General features: G+C 54.7%; 1 protein-coding gene across 1 annotated transcript in view; it reads left to right on the top strand.

The window, feature by feature from the left end:
- Window positions 1-23,228, top strand: part of ITPK1 (inositol-tetrakisphosphate 1-kinase) — a 165,728-nt gene that overhangs the window by 100,152 nt on the left and 42,348 nt on the right. Inside the window, exon 4 of the mRNA XM_081228151.1 lies at window positions 18,811-18,928. Coding sequence (XP_081084277.1) covers window positions 18,811-18,928 — 118 coding nt within the window. The remainder of the gene's footprint in view (window positions 1-18,810; window positions 18,929-23,228) is intronic.

Genomic DNA, 23,228 nt, shown 5'->3' with positions numbered 1-23,228 from the left:
GGGACCTGCAGGACCATAAGAGTGGAGAGACTGCTTTTCACACCAGGCTGTGGGGCTTGGACTTTATCCTGAAGGCTCAGGGTGGGAGCGATAAGATCAGATTTAACTGGAACGAGAGGCCCTGCTTAGGAGGGGGAATTGCCAGCGCAGGATGAACTCCGAGCAGTGGGGACACTGTGATCATTGGAACCTGGCAGTTTTCTGAGGTGGAGAGGGACTCATGCCATTGGAGGCTCAGCAGTGCCCCGTCCTCTCTCCAGGGCCCCTGTGGTCCTGAGCGTTCCTTGCTCAGCCGTGACAGGCCAGCCTCTGAGCGGTCCAGCTCGGCCCTCCTGGGCCCGTGCAGGACGATGCCCCGCCCCCCTCACCTCTCGGGTCCCCCGTCAGCTGTTTGGTTGTATGAAGTGGATCTGGGAGGGTGCTCTCCCCTCGCCGCGGGGATGTCGGCAGAGAACGCATACTTTGCACGTTGGTTCTTCGTCATCATTACCTGAAAGGAAGTAGCATTTCAGTAGCCCAGCTCCCTACCCCCTACCCCTTATCCTTTTAAAAAACAAGTTTATTGAGATGCACATACCATACAATTCACTCTTTCAAAGTGTACCATCCGTGTTTTTTAATGTATCCACAGATGTGTACAACCATCACTACAGTCGGTTTTAGAACATTTTCATCACCTCAAAAAGAAACGCTGTGCCCTTTAACTGTCACCCCCCGCCCACCCCAGCTGTAGACAACCACCGCTTTCTGTCTCTATAGATTTCCCTGTTCTGGACTTTAATATGCATGGAATCATATAATACACCATCTTTCGGAATTCCCTGGTGGTCTAGTGGTTAGGACTCCACGCTTGCACTGCCGAGGGTGCGGGTTCAATCCTTGGGTGGGGCACTAAGATCCCACAGGCCACGTGTAGAGGCCAAAAAAAAAAAGACAATACCATCTTCTGTGACTGGTTTCTTTCCCACAGCATAATGTTTTTAAGGTTCATCCATGTTGTACCGTGAATCTGTGCTGCTTTCCTTTTCACGGCTGAATAATATTCCAGTGTATGGCTAGACCACATCGTGTCTGTCCAGTCATCAGCTGGTGGACATTCGGTGGTTTCCATCTTTTGCCTGTTATGAAGAACACTGTCGGAAACATTCACGTGCATGTTTTTATGCGTACATGTGTTTTCATTTCTCTAGGGTATACACCCAGGAGTGGAATTGCTGGGGCAGGTGGTCGGTTGAGGAACCGCCAGCCTATTTTCCCTGGTGGCTGTACCATTTTAGATCCCCACCGCATATAACGGTTCCAGTCTCTCTGCATCCTTGCCAACACTTATCTGACTTTGATTTTAGCCATCCTAGTGGGCGTGCAATGGTATCTTGTAGTTTTGAATTGGTTTAAAATTTCCCTGGCAGCTAATGATGTCAGGCATCTTTCTGCGTGTCTGTTGAACACTTGTACATCTTCCTTGGAACCCTCCTTATACTCTGTGTGCAAATGTCTAGAGCCCTCAGATTTACCTTTTTCCTCCTCCAGACTGCTGGGCGCCCACAGCAGGGTGGTTAGGAGCGCTGATAACTGGAGCCCTTGCCTGGATTCAGAGCTGGCCTCCCCACTGCTTGCTGGCTGGCCTTTGGCATGTGCTCAGTTCCCTCATCTATAAAAAGTGGACAGCCGTCGTCCACACCTCCCGGGACTGTGGGGGGGACTGAGTATGTTAACACGTGTCCAGCCCTCAGAGCCCTGATGATCCTCGAGGCGTGAGTTGAGAAGCTGCTGGGGCCCGGCCCCGGGGCAGGAAGCGGGCCCGCATGTGGCCCGCCGCTCCCTGGTGGTGTAGCTGCAGGCTCCAGTGCCCTCCTGAGATGCTGGAGGACATCGGAGGGGGTGACTTTCAAGACCCCTCCCTCTCCATCCTGTGGGGATTGGCTCGGCCGCGCCGCAGTAACGAGCAGCTCCCGGGACCCGGCCCAGGCCTCCTTCTACTCTGTACCGCACACCCTCCGCAGGCTAGCTGAGCTCTGCTGCACGTCTGGGACCCGGATGACGGGCAGCTGCTGACGGGTCCTGGTGGCCGAGGGAAGAGACCTCAGTGAAGCTCGTCCTGGCTCTTAGTTTCCGCCCCAAAGTGACACAAGCTGGGGACACCTAACATTTCAGCGGCCACACGGGTCCTCCAGGCAGGGATCAGGGAAGTAGGAGCCGCCTGCAGGCCGGGGAGCCGAACACGGGGAACAGCAATACACAGGGCCCTTTTCTTCTAAAAAATAAAAAAGACGCTTCAACAAGTTAACATGCATGATGCCCTCGGCCCCAAGTGCGTGTAAGCGTCCACCACTCTTACTGTTAGAGCCTGGCGTGTGAGACCACGTGTGAAACACCCTGCCCAGCTGGAGCACTTAGTGACCACTCAGTTGTGTCGGCTGTTATCATACCGTGATGATAGTCTAGCAGCCTTATCTGTGACTGTCGGTTGCAGCCAACTTGAGAGTGCTTAGAGAAGTCAGTGAGACAGTGATTATGAAAGTGTCCCCAAGTGACAGTTGTGCTCTGTGACAGGGGGATGGAAATATGGACTGTCCTTAGAGGCAGGGCCGGGTGGCCTGCAGGGGGACTTTGGATATTGTGCCTGGCTCCACCCCTCACAAGCTCACCCACCTGGGCCTCGGTTTCCCCGCCTGCCATGCCAGGCACATGCCAGGATGCCAGCAGAAGACGGTGGCGTTGAGAGCAGTGGTACCCAATCCAAAAGGCCATTGCCGTGAACAGCGGTGATCACCTCCAAGACCACAGCTCCGTTTTACTCCGAGACCCCTCTGGCTCCGAAATGATTTCACAGCTGTGTTGACTCAAACCCTGTCGACCTCAGATGTTTATTGAGCAGCTGCCAGCACGGGGCTCTGTACTGTGTGCTGTAGGCACAGAGGGGAAGTAGAAGAAACAACAGTTTTTGTTGTTGGAGGCTTTCTAATCTGATTAAGAAGATGACGTCTAAACCTATCAAAAGTTAAGTGAGTTTCTGTCTGGGGGGCAGTGCCTGGTGGCATATGGGCCTCCTGGACGGGGGTCAGAGCCCTGAGCACCAGGGAATGATTCAGGCCGTCACCGTGGAGCCACAGGAGAGGCCACCGTTTCCCAAGCACATCCCAAGTGGCCCTCTCTGTCTTGGGCACTCCACATCTTGTATCTGTCTCATTTGGTACTTATATATCAATCCATGGAAAAAATGGAATTACTTCCCCATTTTTTTAGGTGACAAAACTGAGGCCCAAGGAAGTTAAATCACTTGCCTACAGCCAATCAGTAAGAAGGCGGCTTGTGCTCTTTTCAGATATGCTTCAGAGGGGCTTTGGCCGGCAGCGGACGGACCCCTGGAGGGCTGAGAGCCAGTGATTCCCGGTCACTGTCTAGCATTGCTCTGATATCGTTGGTGCCACACGATGATAAAATGTTGGCTGGCAGAGGCCAGGGGAGGCACAGCTGGGCAGACCTGGTGGCCCTGGCCCAAGGACAGATCCTGTCCTGGGGAGGCTGTGAGGTCAGCCTCCCCATGACTGCTGCCCTGGGTCACGAGGCCCCTCCTCCCATGGCGGAAGTGGCGGCACAATCTGCCCATTGTGCGTCCAGGCCAGGGCAGCGGGCAGTGGCTGTGAATCTCTCATTCTGCCCCAGGGAGCTTGGGGCCATTTAGGGCCATTGAGTGTCTGCAGGGCCTTTCCCTGTGGCGGGGGAGGCCAGCCCCCCAGGAAGACGCACAACTTTATGACCCTGCCTGTTACCTGCCCAGAGCAGAGATGGACTTTGTACAGCACTGGGTGGGGCGGTGGGAGGGACGGCCACTCGGAAGCCTGAGCTCACCCAGTGCACTGGCCGTGGTCCTTCTGTGTGTGCGTGGACAGTCACCATTTCACAGCTCAGGGTTGGAGGTCTTCTGGGTTTTAGAAATACTAATATTTGCTAATAATACATTTTCCCAAAGTCATAGGGAAAACTTGTGCATACACATCATTTCAGGGTTCCTTAGTTCGGCCCTGTGGACGTGTTAGGCTCCTCGAGTACCAGTATCTGGGTTTTGGAGATTGGGAACTCCCACCAAGAGGTCTGTAGTCCTGTGGGTTCTTTATTTCAGGAACATCTACGGCAGGAAGGTCTCTTCCACTCTCCTCCTGGCCTCTTTGGGACCATGACTTCCTGACTTGCTTCTGTGCCACCCATGTGGTCTGTGTGCCCACAATAAAGGCCCATGTGGTTTCTTTTGACCTCGTGTAAATAAATCACAAAGTCTCTCACCAGCCAAGAGTAAAGCTGCTCTGGTGGGCCTCAGGCTGGGCCTCCGCTGACCTCCATCCTCTGGAGACAGACAGAGTGAGCCACGAGGACCTTCTGTGAGCCCCTCCCACGCTGGCTGGGGTCCGTGCCCCCTGCCTCAGGCCTCACAGACTCCCTGGCTTCCAGCCCCTGACCTGGCCGGTATCTCTCAGTCTCTCCATTGATCCATGAGATCATGCATCAAATAACCACTGTGTCATTCATTCCATAAGTCTTAATTGAGCACTTGCTGTGTGCCAGGAATCCTAAAAGACATCGCAGATACAAAAAGTAAGACAGATCAGGTGGATGCAGCCCCTTTTCCCACAGATGTGTGAGTGTGTGTGAGTGTGTGTGTGTGAGTGAGGGTGTGAGTGTGAGTGTATGAGTGTGTGTGTTGCTATAGGGGAGGCAGGGTTGATGCTAAGAAAACACAAGTAAATGGAGGAAAAGCACCATTGTCTCCATTTATGGTAAGTTCTAGGAAGAAGAAAAATCAAGACGTGTGATAACAGGGAGGGTCTTATCACCTCTCTGAGGAGGTGACACTTGAGCCGAGGCCTAAAAGGCCTAGTGAGCAAGGGGAGGGCGTGGAGCAGGCGAGGGGGCTACGTCTGCCAGGCCCCTTGGCAAGACGGGCGCAGAGGCCTGCGGACCTGGAATGGGCTGGTGCAGCTGAGTGCAGCAGCGGCGGGAGAATGCGCGGACCGAGGGTGCACTGGCTGCCGCTTAGAAGAGGGCTGAGATGTGGAGCAGGAAGTGGGACAGTTGTCGCAGCACTAGGGGTCATTGCCAGGGTCACGGCCGGCAGCGGTAGCTGTCTCTGTTCTCTGTTCTCCTGCAGCCAGAGGCTGGGAAGGCGGGGTGGCCTCGTGCAGGGGAGAGGCACCCAGGCCTCCCCTGGCCCAAGTGGCCCCGGGTCCCAGAGTTCAGCGGCACACTGCGAGCTCTGCTGTGGCTCCAGACGATCCTCTCTCCCCACCAACAGCGCTGCAGTGCCCCGAGTCCTGGCTGTAACCTTGCTCACCCAGCAGAGCAGGAGCGGGCACCTGCAGGCCTCGGGGAGACCTGCGCTTGCTCTGGGAACTGGGAGTCCGACTCCGGCTGGAGGGCTGCGGCCCCGGCTGGGCAGGCAGAGCCGGCCTGTGGCCGGGGTCCTGGGAAGCGGCCTGAAGGCAGGGGCCGCTCCCCAGGCTCACCTGGACAGGTGTGTGGAGAAGGCGCTCAGCGTTAAGACAGGTGCTTAAGGAGTGAGGGGCCGCTGCTGAGCTGGGGCGGAGCCGAGCTGCTGGGACCAGGCATCCCCGTCCGCTTCTCACTTCGCTCAGCTGTCGGCTCTGACACCTGGTCACATAACCACTGGGACCCCCTCCGGTCCCGACAGTGACCCCTGAGTGGAAAGGCCAGCCTGTCCTGGTTTAGTGTCAGCCCGTGAGCAGATGCCTTCTCCTGGCTGGCACCCAGCCCTGCAGATCCCTCCCCAGTCCCGGAGGTGGTGTGTGGCCGAGGTCTCTCTCTGTTTGCCTGAGGACCTGAGTAGTGCCCTGGCACTGTGACAGGGCATGTGACATTTGTCAGGTGTGCAGCCTGGCCGGGCAGCTTGCCAGCCTCCCGCTGACGGGAGGTGGAGAACACGTAAGTTAGGTGCTGAGGTCTGGGGACAGAAAGGGCGGTATTGTTCTAGTCGGGGGCCTGGAAGCGGGGGAGAAGGTGTTTGTTGTCTCAGATGGTAAAGTGTTCTGTTTCCTCCCCGCCCCCTCTTCCTCAGCGTTCGGGGTTACACTTTGATGGGATTGCTTTTCTTCATGGACTTTCTCTGAGCTCTGTCAACAACAGTGTGTCTCCCCACGGGGACCCCGGTTTTCTCTCCCAGATGGCTGAGCGAGGCACGTGTCACCGCAGGTCGTCTGGGAAGATGACTCAGGCGGATGGACAGTCGTGGGTGGCATCCACCGGCCTGGGGATGGGATGGGGGTGCCTGTGACCTGGATGCCACTGGCGGGCACACTGGGGCAGGTGTGCAAGTCACACACCCAGGATGCTGGGGCCCAGCCCCGCCTCCACAGGTGCTTTGCTTCCCTCCCCCCACCCCCCATCTGGAAGGGGTTGCCCTCTGCTCCGTCAGTGGCGCAGGTCACATCCAGTTCATGCTAGAGCCTGGCGCCTGGGTGCTCCAACCTCTTCTTGTCTTTTCTGAACCCCTGGTTCTGTGACTTTTGTTCACCAGCAGGGACAGTGGGGGGTTATTGCCGGCGTTCTGCTCCCGGGAAGCTTCCCAAACACTCCAGTGTTTCTCCCACCTTCTGCCCCTGGGACAGTGAGTTTTACCAGCCTATTCATGCACTGTGGTTCTGGTGGATTCCGTAGGCATGGCCTTGCCTATGTCCCCTCCATCTGGCTCTCTGCCATCTGACATAGGTAACACGTGCACATGCAGCAAATTCAAGGAGTCTTTTCCCACCCCTGCTGCCCAGCCAGCGCATCCCCGTCTTGGGGGCAGCCATGGTTGCAGCAGCCTGGAGCCTTTTTAGGGGAGTTCCGTGTACATGAGCAAAGACGGTCTTCCCGTCCTCACACAAAGCCATTATTCTGTGTGATCTTTCTTGGAAATGATTTCATATCAGTCCTCCCTTCAGGCTGTCTTACTCTTTTTAATGGCTGCATAGTATTCCATTAAATGGCCTTAAATCCTTTTCTTAACCATTTCTCTACTGATAGACACTTAGGACATTTCTGATCATGTTTCGGAAACATGCTGCAGCGATTAAATATCTTTGTACATATATCTTTGTGTGCACATGTATGGAATTATGTGGGATAAATCTCTAGGAATAGAAATGCTGAATTTATGTAGTCTTAATTTTGGCTGTTGCCCACTTTCTCTCCATAGGAGTTGGGCCAATAACACTCCCTCCAAGCAAGTGCTGGCCCATGTCCCACCACTTTGGGAGGTGTTTCTAATCAGTTGAAATTGGCCAAGTTGCAGAGAATCGGAGAGTGCCGGGACCCTAGCAGTCACCTCCTCATCCTGTTGTTTTCTTCCGTGGGGCACTCAGGGCCCTGGGAGGGGCAGGGTCTGGGCCACCTTGCTCCTGTCTGGTGCTCGCGCACACCCTGCCTTTCTCCTCTGTACTCCCTATGGGGCAAGGGCCTGACCACCCGCGCCTGAGCTCGTGGGTTTAAATAACGGGTCTGAAGAGCAAACTAGGCTGAGGGGCAGATTGCATCGTCATTTTCCTTTCAGCAGCGCTGCCAGATCAGAGGCAGTATCGTGCCGAAGGTCAGGCAGCATCTCAGTCCTTCCTGGACTGCGAAGCCCGGCGCACGTGCCCCCAAGGCCAGCACTGTGCCTGACACGCTGCCCAGGCCTCGTCCCTTCCGAGCTCAGCCCCTTGGCCTTAGCCCATACCTCTAGACAGGTCACCGCCAAACTCAGAGCTGGCTCGTCACTCCCCGCCTCAGGACCCTATTGCTTTAGGATCAAGTCCAAGCCCCTTGGCTGGTCTGTCTCCAGCTGCCTCTCCCGCCTGTCTTCACCTACGTCCACCTAGCCACGCAGGCCCCTCACCCCATGCCTCTGCTTTCGGAATGTCTTTTCGTGTGTCCCATGCCTGTGACCCTTTGTGGCTCAACGTCATTGGCTTCCAGAAACCCTCTCTCCCCTCCTCTTCACCGCTCTCCCACCCACTCCCCCATATGGCAACCCTGCCCTACTCTGTTATCATCAGTCACCCCCGCATCTCTGTCCACTTACGAGCCCCCAGGGAGGGTGGGTGGGATGTGGCCACTCTGAGGTTGAAGAGGTGACCTCCTCCCTCCCAAACACACATACACACCCATCAGGGGCTCTCACCCTCCCTGGTCTCATGCTGTCTGGGAGGCCTCAGGCTGGGCACACAGACACCTGAGATCTCTCTGGAATACAAACGAGGGTTGATTAAGACCAAGGCATCTGCTGGGTGGGGAAGCCCAGCTCTCGCTGGGAGCCATTTGAGGAGAGTTAGAGAAGCGGTAGTAGGTGAGGACAAGCCGTCTAACATGCCAGGCTGAGTCTATGTGGGCTGGAGAGTCATCTGGTGACTGCAAAGGACAGTCTCCGGGTGTGTATGGGCTTGGTTGAGCTAGTGAGTGGGCGTCTGTCCCCGACATGGAGCCATTATCTGTCACTCGTGCACCCGTCCTGCTGGCCTTCTTCCCTTGGCTGTGTCCTGCCACCCTGCCAACGTTGTCCTGTGCAGCCACAGTGCTGTGCGCCTGCTCGAGGGCAGCAGGCCCTGGGCTCCCAGGTAGCAGCCTGGCTCCATCAGGCCCAAAGAGCTTGCTTTCTTTGTTTATCATGTCACAGAATCAAAGAATCCTAGAACTTAAAAGTCAGAAAGGACGTTAAAAATACATTATTCTGACTCTCTTGTTTATAGACGAGAAAACTGAGATACAAATAACTTGTGACCTTCAGAAGCACACATAAAGTTAATGGTGATTCCAGGACTCGAACCCACATTTCTAGACTCTGCCTTTGCCTTAACTTTCACAGTGCCTCAGGGTCCTGGTGCTGGGGTCTGGACTGCCCTGGTGCCGCAGCTGGCCTGAAAGGGGTGGTCTGCCAGTGATTGGAAGGCAGAAGCCTTGGCTGGCTGGCTGTCAGGGACAGTTACACAGGTTGCACACTGAACAGCTCAGTAGGCTGCCGATGGCTCCCTGTGTGGCTGGACTCCGCAGTCCTGCCCCTAGTATGTACTGGATGGTGCCACAACCTCCTCTTGGCTCCTGGGAACCTACTCTCAAGGTTTAGCTGCAGGAATCTCCAGGCGCAGCCCTGTGCCAGATCCGGCTGCCTCTTTAGACCCTCAGCCTATGATTCTTGCACAGCCACGTGTGCCAGGGTTTAGCTAGGGCCGTGGCTGCCTGGCACACTGTTACATCAAGGCACTGGGGCCTAGTTTGGATTCCTCAGGACTATCCATGGTGTGTGGTTTTCTGTAAGCTCTAATGAACAGGCAGGTATCCTGAGTGGTGCCAGGAAGGCTTTGACTCAGAGACATTGGGTCCTGGCCTCAGTTGATTACAGGCTTCGGTGGTCTGCCCAGAGGATTTGTTAGTTGTCCTCTCAGAAAACTCTGCTCAGCCCGGCTCATGACCTCATCCTCACCTGCAGCTGCCCTCCCAGCGACTGGTCTCGCTCTCTGCAGAAGCATATACTGTGCCTCTGAAGGTGGGATTGCTGGCGACACTGCTGCAGTGTTAATCCTCCCTCCACGGGGCCCATCCCTTCACCCAGCAGTGTCCACAGCGGCCCTTCTGTGCGTCGGGCATGCGTCCTTCCCTTGGTGCCATGCGGATCCTCCTCCCAGAGGCCGCTGTGGACTCCGGCGTCCGGCCGTGCCATTTGTTTGCTCTCCTAAGAGGTGTCTGTCTTCAGTTGTGTTAGTTTGTCTTGATCCAGGGTTGGGGACAGATGCAGACTCTGGCCCAGTGTGGTGGTCCCTGGGGGCCTTTGAGTGAGGAGTGAAGCAGGATGCAGACCCTGGGGTGATGGGAGAAGCAGATGGGCCTGCAGCCTTTCCTTTTTTTTGCTTTTCCTTGTCCTGCCACCAGACGCAGTGTGCCTGGCCTCACGGGCTGAACCACCAGGCTAAAGGCCTCTAGGCTAAAGTCTTGGCCTGGCAGAACATGAGAAAGGCTTACTTTTTTTCCTTTTAACATAAGTTTTAAAAGAAGGTTTTTAGGTTTTTAGATCTGAGAAAATGTAATTTTTTTTGACGTCACAAAATTATTTAGTGACACCAAGATTCTAAGATTCTAAGGCTTCTGATTCCCAGTATAGTTTTCATTCCACTAAACCTCCATGACTTGGTGCTTAAGGAAAGGTTCAACATCACCACATGGTAACTGTGTGCCCACGTACCCAGTCTTTTTTGTTTTATGTAAATAAATAGATAATGGAAAATTTAAAAAAAAATTTTTTTTAAAGAATGAACCTGAGTGATCCTGGCTATAGCTAGAACTGAGATGCTTTCCTTTACCCAGGTTTGCTATGCCTGTTCACTGACTAGAAACTAGAGGGCTCTGGACCCAAATGGTGTGGGTTCAGGTCCCATCTTGGCTACCTCCTAGCTGGGGGAGCCTGGGCAAGGTACTGAGGTTCTCTGAGCCTGAGTTTCTCTGTTTATCAAATGGGGCTGCTAATAAGACTTACTATATAGGGTTGTTGTGAGGAATAAAATGTCAGTTGCTGCAAGGTGTAGGCCATTGTCCTGCACTTGGTGAGCGTTTAGGAAAAGTTAGCTGCTATCATTATCACTGTTGTAATTATCAATAATAGTAACGCATCCTAGCATCTTGCCAGGACCTCCATCATGGTGTCAAGACTTGAGGAACTAGAAGCTTCCTGGCTTTCACTTACCACTTGGTGTGGAAGGAGCTCGTTAAAAGGCCAGCCTTTGTGCCATCAGCTGAACTGTTTGGGTGCCGGTCATGCTCTCAGGAAGAGCCAGAAGGAGTGAGATTATGCTGAGTAAGCCCAAGGTCACCCCCTTCCCTGTAAAAGCCCTCATGAGTAATTTTTAACAGCTACAAGGAAGTCATTTGAGTTCTTGCTCAGCACGCGTTTGGTGGCTGAGTGTTAACCGAAACACCCTGATTCGTGGGCTTCTGGGAATCTTCTTGGAGAGTTTCTTCTGTGCGTGGTGTGTGGGGTTCGTCTTGAGTGCTGATGCTTCTCTACTTCTAGAACCAAGTGATGATCAGGATTCTGAAGTCCCATTGGGGTATTTAGCACAAAAGCTGGTTGTAATTCCCAAGTGATTGCTGCCGTAATCGGTGGTGATGGCTCCCAGGGCCGTGGAGGTGGTCATGGTGGAACTGGGCCCAGTTTTCCACTTTTTTTTTTTGCGGTACGCGGGCCTCTCACTGTTGTGGCCTCTCCCGTTGCGGACCGGATGCGCAGGCCCAGCGGCCATGGCCCACGGGCCCAGCTGCTCTGCGGCATGTGGGATCCTCCCGGACCGGGGCACAAACCCGCGTCCCCTGCATCGGCAGGCGGACTCTCAACCACTGCGCCACCAGGGAAGCCCCCGTTTTCCACTTTTGATCCGCTCCACATAGGAGGCTGGAGTCCCGGACCAGGTAAGCACAAGGCAGGCCACACTGCAGAGCAGGGACTGCAGCCCAGGGCCTTGCTGTTCAGTCCGGTGCTTGCTTTCTCTCCGTGCCCACCTTTTTTTTTTTTTTTTTTTTTTAAATTGAAGTATAATATACACAGAGAAAAGTGTGCATATTGTGAATAGCTTGATGAATTTTTGCTGCACACAGATACGCCGTGTACCGAGCACCCGATGAAGCAGTAGAGCAGTGCCGCTGCCCTGAGCCCGGCCCAGCACAGTCCTGCCTGGCTCTGCCCTGCCCGTTTCCTCTCCTTCCTCAGCCTTGGGCAGTGGGCTCCCTTCCTACTCCCAGTGCAGAGCTCCTGTCCTGCCCCGTGACATTCTCTTCCCGGGGTGTGGAACAGGGCCACTGGAGGGAAGGAAGCCAGTTACCAAACCAAGAGATGGACTTTCTCCAACCAACTGGGGGCTTTCAATTCCCTATTCCATGAATGGCTTCTAACCTGGTCCCCACCCCCCGCCACTGGTCCTGGCCAGCAGGATTTTGGTGAAATTCTCCCTCCAGACTGCAGGTTAACGTGCAGAATGCCTGGCCGGGAGCCGGTGCTTAGCTCACCCAGCCCTGCACGTGCTCCTTGTTAGCTAGCATTCGCCGTGCTGTTCCCTGCCCTGCCTTCGCCGGAGATTGACAGGACCCCATGAACAGGGCATCAGGCTCGCTCCCGCTGTGGGGCTTGTATAAGCGCCTGCTGGATGTGAACCCACGAAGCCAGCTTTCAAACAGCTGGCCACACAGAGACCCAGTAAGAGACTCTGCTCGTTCTTGGGAGGTCCAGGCAGCTCCCAGCCTCTCCATTCTCCTCCCACCGCTGGCCCCAGGCTTCGGTCCTCTGTTTCCTATTCTAGACTTGCCCTACTGAGTTGTGGACAGATGAGGACTGAGGCTTACAGAGGCCGTACACAGCAAGTGGGGAGAGCGGGAATTTACGCGGGTCTGGCGGCCTCCAGCTCCTTCCTGTGCGTGAGACCTCTTCCCAGCATTGGCCTTCACTTGACAGAAGAGGAAGCTGAGGCCCAGAGAGGAGACGGGGCTGTGTGGTGGCCCTTCCTCCATCCTAGCTCGCCTTTCCCCCGAGGTGTATGTAGACTTCCAGAGCCGTCCATCAAACCTGAATTCCCAGTCCTGCCGTCGGGGTTAGAGGCTAGGCTGTGCCCGGCTGGGCTCTCAGGGGCACACAGCCCAGCAGGCAGCCTTCCAGCTGCTGGGTCCCAAGCATGATGAGGTGAGGCCGTGCCTGGGCACTCCCTCACTCCAGAGCAACAGGTCCAAGGCAGGTGGCCTCCTGGACCCACATAAGCTCCTGCTGTTGATGATGCCCGGTTTATCTATTTTTTCCTGCTTGTACTTTTGGTATCATACCTGAGAAACCATTGTCTAATCCAAGGTCACAAAGACTGACACCAGTGTGCTTTTCCTAAGAGATTTATAGTTTTAACTCTTACCTCCTAGGATTTTTATGTTAAAAGAAATAGTACTTGCAAACCACTTTACCCAGTGGCGTGCATATAGCCAGTCCTGGGTAAATGGTAGCTGCTGTTATTCTAAATTATTATCAACTATGATTATTTATTATCATCTTTACCATGAGTAGCTCTCATTGTGTTTCCCATCTGGGTGGCAGCCTCCTGCTCCTCCTGAAAGATAGTGTTGCTGTTCAGATTCATTTCTGGCACAGTTGTGGGTGCAGGGAGTTGAAGAAAGGGAGGACCTCGTTACTTTCCCCACTCCCTCCATTTCCCCCCAAACTTTTTGTTTCGGAAAATTTAAAAATGCTTGAGAGGATGCTGCGATGCACTCCCCTGTACATCACCCAGCTTCACGAGTCAGCAGCTTGTGGCCGCTGTGCTTTCACCTGTGCCTCACCTACTTCTTTCCCTGTGCCTGCTTATTGTGAAGCAGATGCTAGACATCGTTTTTTTTTTAAACCCACATTTGTTTATTTATTTATTTTTGGCTGTGTTGGGTCTTCGTTTCTGTGTGAGGGCTTTCTCTAGTTGTGGCAAGTGGGGGCCACTCTTCATCGCGGTGTGCGGGCCTCTCTTGTTGCGGAGCACAGGCTCCAGACGCGCAGGCTCAGTAGTTGTGGCTCACGGGCCCAGTTGCTCCACAGTATGTGGGATCCTCCCAGACCAGGGCTCAAACCCGTGTCCCCTACATCGGCAGGCAGACTCTCAACCACTGCGCCACCAGGGAAGCCCTAGACGTCCTATTTAATCTGTAAATTGTTTTAGTACACATCTTTGAAAAATGAGTCACCACTTTTTTTTTTATTGAAGTATAAGTTGATACACAATGTTGTGTTGATCTCTGCTGTACAGCAAAGTGATTCAGTTGCACGTATATATGCATTCTTTAGTGTTCTTTTCCATTATGGTCTCTCACAGGGTATTGAATATAGTTCCCTATGCCACCACTTCCTAGAAAGAGACCTGCAGTGTTTTGGGGGAGTGGGCCAGAGCCCTATTACCTCCTGAGGACCCAGGGGGTGGATACTGGGTGCCTTTCCTGCCTCCCTATGAGGAGCGGGCTGGCCAACTGCAGCTGGGCTCTGTCAGGACCTGAGCTGTCTGCAGAGGGCTGCCCTGGGCCGGGGATCGTGTCATGCTCTGGTTGCTCACCCCAAGTGCAGAGGTGGCCTGCCCCCCTGTCTGCCAGGCAGGGCAGGGTACAACAGGCTCAGAGATCTTAGGTCAGGTTGGGCCCTAAGAGCCCATGTGCTGCAGAACCATGAGAATCCTTTTTGTTTTTGTATCTACCAACTCTTTTCTTCTTTCTTTCTTTTTTAAAAATTTATTTTGGGGCTTCCGTGGTGGCGCAGTGGTTGAGAGCCCGCCTGCCGATGCAGGGGACACCAGGTTCGTGCCCCGGTCCGGGAAGATCCCACATACCGCGGAGCGGCTGGGCCCGTGAGCCATGGCCACTGAGCCTGCACGTCCGGAGCCTGTGCTCCGCAAGGGGAGAGGCCGCAGCAGTGAGAGGCCCGCGTACTGCAAAAAATTAATAATAATAAATAAACAAATAAATAAATACAAATTTATTTTGGCTGCACCGTGCAGTTTTCAGGATCTCAGTTCCCCAACCAGGGATTGAACCTGGGCCACGGCATTGAAAGAGCTGAGTCCTAACCATTAGACCACCAGGGAACTCCCCCTACCAACTCTTTTCATGTCTGTCACTGTCATCTCCTTGTTGTCCAGGGCAGCTCCCTGAGATAGGTTTTATTCAAAATGTACGTTTACACACAGGAAATGGAATGTCAGAGATTAATTCCAGTTTCTCCTTCACAGACATAAGGTGGCAGAGGCAGGATTTGAACTTGGGACTCCCACCTGCATTTTCTATTAGCTGAGAGCAAATCCTTGTGTCCCACTCCTGCTCCTTTCCTGGCCACACATGGAACTGCAGAGGAAATGGTATCTCTCAGGTTTATCTCGGTTCATCTCTCATTCGGCTCAGATTCTCAGTGGGGAAAACTTGACCCCTGCCCATCCTCCCCAGCCCAGCAGAGGGCCCGGTACCCCTCTTGGCATCATCACCCCATGGGCCTTGGGGGGCCCATCTGTGCCCCTTTGTCAGTATTCTCTAGACTTCTTCCTGGCCCTGCTGACCCCGAGCTATATATCTCTGCGTTTCCCTTGCTTTAGCTGCTTAAAGCCAGACTCTTCCTTGTTAACTTCCAGGATCCCTTTCTAGGTGTTTCGAGGCAGGCTGTCTAACAGAACATGTGTTTACCATTTGCCATGGAGACGATTTGGGCCTTTCTTCCTCGAGTGGTGATAAAATGGTAACAGGGCGCTCGCCCTTCCAGCAATTTGTTTGGTAATTCTAAGAGACCTGTGAAAAATGCATGAAGCCTGCGATACAATAGATAAGCTGAAAGGCTTGGAAGAAAATCCGCTTGTGGATAATGGGGTGATTGGAAAAACTCTTTCTTTGTCCTCTCTGTCCTTGTCCCAAAAGAGATCATGTTTAGGAATAATTCTTCTGTTAATTCTGATGCTTTCATCCCGGGTCAAAAGCTTGTTGGTGCCTGCTTGTCACATCTTCCCTCCTTTGGTTTCTTCTAGCTACTTTGGCTTCAATTCACGTCTTAATGAGTCTGAGTTCTCTCTGTAAAGGCCGCTGCCCTAATGCACAAAAGTGGAACCAGAACCAGCTTTGTGCTATCTGGCAACCATGTGGACATTCTTCTCGGTACTGTGGTGGGGACATTTGAGGGCGGGTCATGGTTTACTGAACCTCGGTGGCTGGGGGAGAATTGGGCCAGCCCATCGAAGCAACGTCTCTGATGTCGCCTTCCTTTTGAAGGAAAGCAGTGAGCTTGTGTGTGTCCCTGCCATTACCTGTAATGCCTCTACCAGTGGCTGCCCGTCCTGTTCTAGAACAGCCCCGTGTGTGGCCTTGAAGTGTGCCTCCTAAACATGACTCCTTGGTTTCTCCAACTTATAATCGCAACTCACAGACAAGGAAACCGAGACGAGAGAAACCAAATGGCTCGCCCAAGGTGGCAGCGGAAGGTGATCACATTGGGAGACTGGGTTTCTTTTTTTTTTTTTTTGCGGTTCGCGGGCCTCTCACTGCTGTGGCCTCTCCCGTTGTGGAGCACAGGCTCCGGACGTGCAGGCCCAGCGGCCATGGCTCACGGGCCAGCCGCTCCGCGGCATGTGGGATCTTCCCGGACCGGGGCACGAACCCGCGTCCCCTGCATCGGCAGGCGGACTCTCAACCACGGCGCCACCAGGGAAGCCCTGAGACTGGGTTTCTTGACTCGCGGTCCCGTGTTCTTCCCTCTGTACTGCACTGCCTCCTGGCAGGGGTGGTGAGGGCATTGCAGTACGTTCAATTCATAGCCCAGAACGTGAATTCATTGGCCGGACCCGGTAGGGGAGAACCTAGAAGGCTGTCATTCATCCAGTGTTGCTTGCACCCTGCACGATGCCCTGAGCTCTTTGGATGCTGTGAAGTTTGTTGAGTGGATGACCTTTTAACATGAGGACATGAACATGAGTTTGGTCGTACATGTCGATCTTGTGTCTCACGAATGACATGCTCTTGTGGCAGCGTAGATCTGGTTCAGAGGAACAAGCTCCAGTAAAGGAACAGCGCCGATGGGGAGAGTTGCCTCTGGGGAGCCCGCAGCAGAGAGGTTCGGTACCCTGAAGTGAGGCTGTAGGAGAGAGAACCTTTCCAAGTTATATCCTTGGATAGACTTTCCTTACAGACATCTCTCACCTCGTTCCCACGTCCCCTGGGGGTGCCAGACGTGGGCCCTCCTGCATCAGCTGCCTGCTTGTTCTGTATGAGCAGGGCAGCGGGCCAGGCTCTCAGGAGGAGGAGGAAGCCGCGAAGGCAGCTTCTGTTCTGCACTTGGGTCTGCAGATGCACGTGCTGGGAGAGGACCTTCTGCGGCGAGGGGGTGTAGGCCCTGTGGCTCACAGGTGTGAAGGACGGGAAGAAGGCCTCCCCAGATGCGTGCACTGGCCACCCCTCAGGGACGGAGACTTCTCTTAAAGATCCAGAGAAAAAGACACCAGTGAGCTCATGACCAGCTACTGCTTTGGTATGAAACACAAGGCGGGAACAGATTTCAGAGAGGTAGATAGGAATCTCTGGCTTTTGTGTTGAGAGCTCTTAAAAATGATTACTAGGAACCAAAATAGGTTCACCAGGGGAAAAAAAAGTCCCAAATGGAGCGTTCTTTTTTCTGATGAGGTTTACTAGGAGAGAAGCATTATGGCTTTTCCTCCTGGCCTCTGCTGACCTCACTGACAGCTCTTGTGGAATGGGCGGGGAGGGGTGAATTAAGCTGGTGTATTTATTCCCTGGGGCTCCCGTAACAAAGTACCACAAACTAAGTGGCCTAAAACAACAGACATTCATTCTCTCACAGTTAAGGAGGCTGGAAGTCTAAAATCAAGGTGTCTGCAGGATTGGTTCCTTGGAGACTGAGGGGGAATCTGCTGGTGGCCGTTGGTCCTTGGCCATCCTTGCCTTGTAGCTGAGCTCGGTCACTGTCTTCACCTTCCCACAGCCTTCTCCCTGTGTGTCTCTGTGTCCAGATTTTCCTCATCTTGAAGATACCAGTCAATGGATGAGGGTCCATCCTAATCCTGAATAACCGCATGTTAACTCGATTCCATCTGTAAAGACATTTCCAAATAAGGCCAAGTCACAGGGACGGGGGTTAGGACTTTGAACAGATCCGGGGGTGGGTGTGCACAGTTCAACCCGCAGTAACAACAACAGCTAGTGAATGGCCTTCCTTACACCCAGCCTTGTCTCTGAGCCCCTCTCCTGTTACTCCAGCATCCCCCATTTGTGTCCATAGAATCATGGAGTTTTAGAGCCAGAGGGATGGCCTCATTTACTTTGTCTTCCTGACAAGCTGCTCTAGCCCCCTGTTGTGACTTGGAGCTCTTGGAGTCACAGAGGTGTCTCACGGCGGCCCAAGATCCCTGAGTTCTTTTCCTGGACACATCTTGCTCTGTCTTCTGTTGAATTACATTGCGGATAATGGTTTCTTGTTCCTCATGTGCCTTAATGTTATGTCCCCAAGAAGACTGTAACTTCCTTAAAGACTAACCTTATCATAGTTCTGCTTGCATTTCCATGGTCTACCATGAGGCTAATGGGTATTAATAAGCACTTAACTGGAGTGAGCACCTGCGGGCCGGGCGGCTGCCCCATGGCGAGTGTCTCCTCACCTTCCCACAGACCTACTGCGTCCTGGCATCCCACTCTCCCCAGCCCTGCCTCAGAGCCCTTATCAGTGCAGGGTGCTGGCCACTCGCTGAGCATAATCCACCCGTGGAGCAGACCGGGTTTCAGGTGAGGCTTTACCCAGGAGTTGAACAAGCTGACCAGAACCGAGTTGTTCTCCTTTTCTCGGCCCTGTTTTCTCACTTTGGGCTCCATTTTGAGTTTGGGCTCCATCCGCTCTCTCTCCGTCAGATCCCAGGATGACTGCTCCCAGCTGCCCGGTCTCCCAGCTTCCTCTTGTCCTCAGGGAGGGAGAGTGCTCCTGTCCCAGCATTTCCAACAACAGCGCTGAGCCTGCCTCTGATTGAATGGACGCGGGTCACATGTCCTCTCCTGAGCCAGCGGCCCCAGGAGGTGGAACATGCTGATTGGTCTGACCAAAGTCATGTGATCCCAGTGGGGCTGAGCGGGTAGAGGCAGTTTCCTGAGACCAGGTGTTGCCTCAACCAGAAGTCAGGGCTGGTGGGGGGATGGAGAGCAGAGAGATGGATGTGGGGGTGGCACGCGGGCTGAAATCTGGCGTGTCCCCCTCGTTTCAGCGTCAGTCTTCCCTCTCTAACCGGAAGGAGTGTTCTTTCTTCTCAGGAATACATTGATGCCCACCCTGAGACCATTGTCCTGGACCCCCTTCCCGCCATCCGAACCCTGCTTGACCGGTCCAAGTCCTACGAGCTCATCCGGAAGATCGAGGCCTACATGAAAGGTACGGGCGTGAGTGGCTCAGCATCGGTGGCAGTCGGCCCACCTCGTGGACACAAGGTGGTCGTTGCGTGGGGTGGGAGGAGGGACGGGGGTCCGGTCTTTTTAAACGCTTTGACACAGGAAGCAGCTGTACGTTCTGGGGAGGGCCTTTCCATCCCGCTCTGTGACCAGCAGGGTTCGGAAGTAAAAGCCCTAGGGTGCTCTCTTTGGGAGACTGGCTCCAAACACGTCAAGTTTTGTTGTCTTAAACCCACGAGTGGTGATGAAGTATCCAGATAACACAGTGGTTAGAGAGCAGAAGTGTGTGTAGAATAGCTCAGCGGCGGGTGGGCGGGTGGAGTTACGTAACCGGGCAAAAGAGACAAACAGAGAAATTGAAGGGCCTTTCATCAAAGACATGGAGATATGTAACGTGGTGGCTGGACCTTGCGGGGTACGCTCTGTTCTCGCAGGCGGGAGCCTCCGTCTCAGCTGCGGGAGCGTCTCCTGCCAGCTGCGGGCCCCTGCCCCTGAGGACTCATCCTCCCCACGTCCCAGGGCAGGGCAGCTCCAGAGAAGTCAGACTGCCTTTCCAAGGTGTTTGTTTATGTGAGAAGGGCTTTTTGGAAAGATTCACATTAACAGTAACCTCCTAGTCCCCCCCTCACCCCCCCACCCCCGTCCAGGCGTTCCCTGCTGAGAGTTCTTGTTTAACTTTAAGAGAAAGTGCTTTGGCTGGGCCTTGGGGCTGCGTGAGAATCCATCTTAGAGGCAGGAGAGGCAGCCCTTTTTCCTGCCATCCAGGCCACATGTGTGTGACCTAAAGGGGCTGCCTTGAACCCTGACCTGGATGGTGACTTGGCCCCAGGAGTTGTTCATGTGATGGTTGGACCAGTGGGTGCTTTGGCTCACAGGACCAGCATGGGAATAATAAGAGCAGGATTTATTGGGTACGTGCTGTGTGCCCAGCACTGGGCTAAGCCTTCTTCTTACACTCTCCCTTCTGGTGCTTCTAAAGGTGGGCCAGATCATCCATCCTCCCTGTTTTGCAGAGGAGGCTCTGGGAGGTTAATAGGTGTGTGCCAGCATGACACAAGCCTGTAAGCTGCAGAGCTAGAATCTAGCCACGTCTCTCTGACTCAGGCTCCCCAGCTCCTAATCCCTAAGCTTGACTTTCATGTCCATAGTCAGAGGGCCCTGGATCTAGCAAGCACCTGGCGTGGATGCAGTCATGGACCCTGGTCAGGAGAATTGGTGAGTGCTGGGTTCTCTAAGGAACCTGCTCTGTGCAAGAGCTGGCTGGTGGACCTGGCTGTCCTGGAAGAGGTCTTGAGGCATTTTGCCCTGGGTGCCTGGCCGTCACCAGGAGAAACATGGACATGACATCCTGGGGGGCCCCAAAGCACGCAGGGTTTTTCAACATGCTAGCATCCTCCCATCCTTGGGTCTGGAGTGGTCAGTGACCGCGTCAACTTCCGTTCCCTTTGCATTCCTTCCCTGGGTTGAACCAGAACCCCCAGATGAGAAGGAAGGTCTATAGTGATGTTTTGGCTAACGTTGGTTCTGGAAAGGAAATCCACCTTTTCCCAGGAAGTGTGTGTGTTAGATGCCAGCCATTTGTGAAGGGACAGGAGATGATGGTATGGGGTCACCCAGGAATGGGAGCCACTGTTCCCGCTCGGCGCTTTACACTGGAAAGCGCTGAGGCATCTGGATTGGATCTTGGAGTCTGTCTCCATTTTCATGGGTAGAGAATCAGGGCTGGGGTCAAGGGTGAGCCCAGGCCTAGAGTGTGAGCATGCGTGTTCAGCGGGCTGGACTGCAGGGCGCACAGGCAGCAGGGTTGTCCCTGGGGGGTGAGTACTGAGGGGGAGAAAGCCTCCCAGACAGGGCGGGGGTGTGAGCGAAGCAGGGAGGGAGCTGAAGTGGGGTGCTTGTGTGGACTTGCAGACCATCGGTCAGAGCGGGGACTTCGAACACCTTGGGCAGTTGGGAAGAGGTAGGTTTTGATGGTCGTTACTGTTGTGAGGGTGACCTCCCACCCAGCCACAGGTGTGAGGGGCTGGTGACTGGCCCCCAGGCGGGGACACAGACAGACCCCACTCAGCTCCAGCCCAGCTGAGGTCAGCTCAGGGGCTGCCTGCTAGGGGGCCCAGTGAGAACTTGTTGACCAAACTCTCAAGACCGGCTTGGTCCTGGGCCAGCAGGAATTGTGTGGGTGGGCCGTGACCGCTGCACCCTGGGTTTTCCTTATCGTGCACGCCGAGCCGGGCTGGTATTCTTCCAGGAGGGCAGGCAGAGGCTGGGACTTCCTGGAGCCCTTTCCTGCCCACCCGGGGCGGTACGTGCGGAAGCACTGCTGGCTCCCACCTCCCACCCTCCCAGAGGCGAGGCTGCTCCTGGCGCGGATGCAGAGAACCTGCTCTGGGAAGCGCATCCCTGGCGCTCCCCTGCCGCACTCCTGCGATTCCTGGAGGCTCGCAGCCCTGTTAGACCTGCTGTAAAGGGCCTTAATTACCCTTTCAGTTCCTCGGGTACAGCAGTCCAGGTGACACCGCTTTTGGGTTGGGAGAAGGGGCTTGGCAGAAACTCCTGGAGTCGTCGCCACCCCTGTGCCAACGTGGCTCTCCCTGTCCTCAGAGAGCCTTGGTGGCTGCACAGAAGACAGGGCAGTGGGTGAGGCTGCTGCAGGGAGGTGCCAGGGCTCCCTGCTCTGCACTGGGGGTGGGCTGGTGGGCTGTGACACATGGGGAGGGTCTCCCAGGGCTAACAGGCAGAGCCCTTGAACCGAGGGTCCACGCTCGGGCCATCCATCGCCGCACAGAGCATCAGCTGTGGGGGATAGGTGAGGCCTGCTGCCCGGAGCTCCCAGCCTCACCTGTCTGAGGACCTGGGCGGCTCTGTGTGGTTGGTGCCATCTCAGTTCCACGCTCCCAGAGCTTGTCTTTTCCTAATTCAGAGCCTGGAGGGGAGGCAGGGTCCTTCGGGCTGCAGACGTTGTCAGTCTGAAACCCCCTGACAAAGTTGCTGCCGTAGCAGAGACCTGGAGGGTGGATTAAATGAGATGGACTTCATTTCTCTCTCACGTGAAAGCCCAGAGGAAGGCTGGCCAGTGCTGGCGAGAGATGGCGGGGACCTAGGCTTCCCCCAGCTCGTTGTTCTTCTGGCGTGGCCCTCCTGGTCCAAGGTGGTGCTGAAACTCCAACCACCACATCTACAGTCTAGACATTAGGATAGAAAGGGGACTAAGAAAAAGGAAGCAAAGGGAAACAGCCCTGGGTATCTTTTAAGGAAAAATTCTGGAAGCTACAGTGATGCTCTTTCATACCTCAGTGGTCAGAACCGAGTTACAAACTGAGCTGCAAGGGAATCGGGGAAAGTGGTCTTTATTCTGGGCAACCATGTGGCCAGCCAACATTTGGGAGCCCCGTCACCATGGCAGAATGGGGGGGATGAGTTTGGGGCACAAGTAGCTGTCCGCCTTCCCCTCCGGGGAGTGGGTTCCTGCCTGCGGCATCCATGGGTGAATGGCTCTTGGAATGACCTTTCCCCTTCCAGCTGGCCAGGGTGGGTGGCCTCTGCTAGCAGCACGTTCCTTCCACATAAAAGCTTACACAACATGAGGTCAGTAGGCTGACGGAGTGATCCGCCCCAGAGTGCCTGGGCCACAGGTTTCCCTAACAGGTGATTGCTTCTGGGCGGGGCTGCACCCACACCCTTTAGCCAGAGGCAGAAATGGCACTGAACCTGGATCCAATTCAAACCAAGTACAGGAGCCTCCCAGAAGTTGACCACTGCCTGCTGCCGGCTTGCGGGGAGTGGGAGGCTGCGTCGCCAGCCAAGATTGCTGGACACGCATCTGCAGGCCTCTTCTCTCGTGGGCACCTGCTTTGCCGCATAGGGCTGGGGTTTTGAGGTGGAAGCCCCGAGACCAAGGCCTGGCTCTGCCGCCCTAGGCCAGGTGATCCTGGGCAAGGCTCTAGCTGGCTCCTGAACTGGCCGGAGCAATGGGCGAGAAAGCTGGGCTGTGATTGGAGATTGTGGGTTTGTGTCCTTGGCCCTGGGAGCAGCAGGTGGTGGAGGGTCTCAGGCCACAGGGCAAAGGGCTCCGAGGCCCTTCCGAGACGGCTGCTGATGAGGTGTGGCTGCCCCGGCAGCTCCCACACATGCACTCTGGGGGTGACAGATGGCCGTCTGGAGGCCGGGCCTCCTTGGGGACGGGGGGTGCACACCGCAGATCGAGCGTCTCTGCCTGTGGTTTTATGGGAATTTAATCAGGGCTCATCTTGCAGGCTGTTTGGAGGCTGGATTGAAATGGAGTA

The sequence above is a fragment of the Mesoplodon bidens genome (assembly GCF_964165515.1).
Source record: "Mesoplodon bidens genome assembly, chromosome: 3".
NCBI classification, from domain to species: Eukaryota; Metazoa; Chordata; class Mammalia; order Artiodactyla; family Ziphiidae; genus Mesoplodon; species Mesoplodon bidens.
This window is presented reverse-complemented; position numbering and strand designations above follow the sequence as displayed.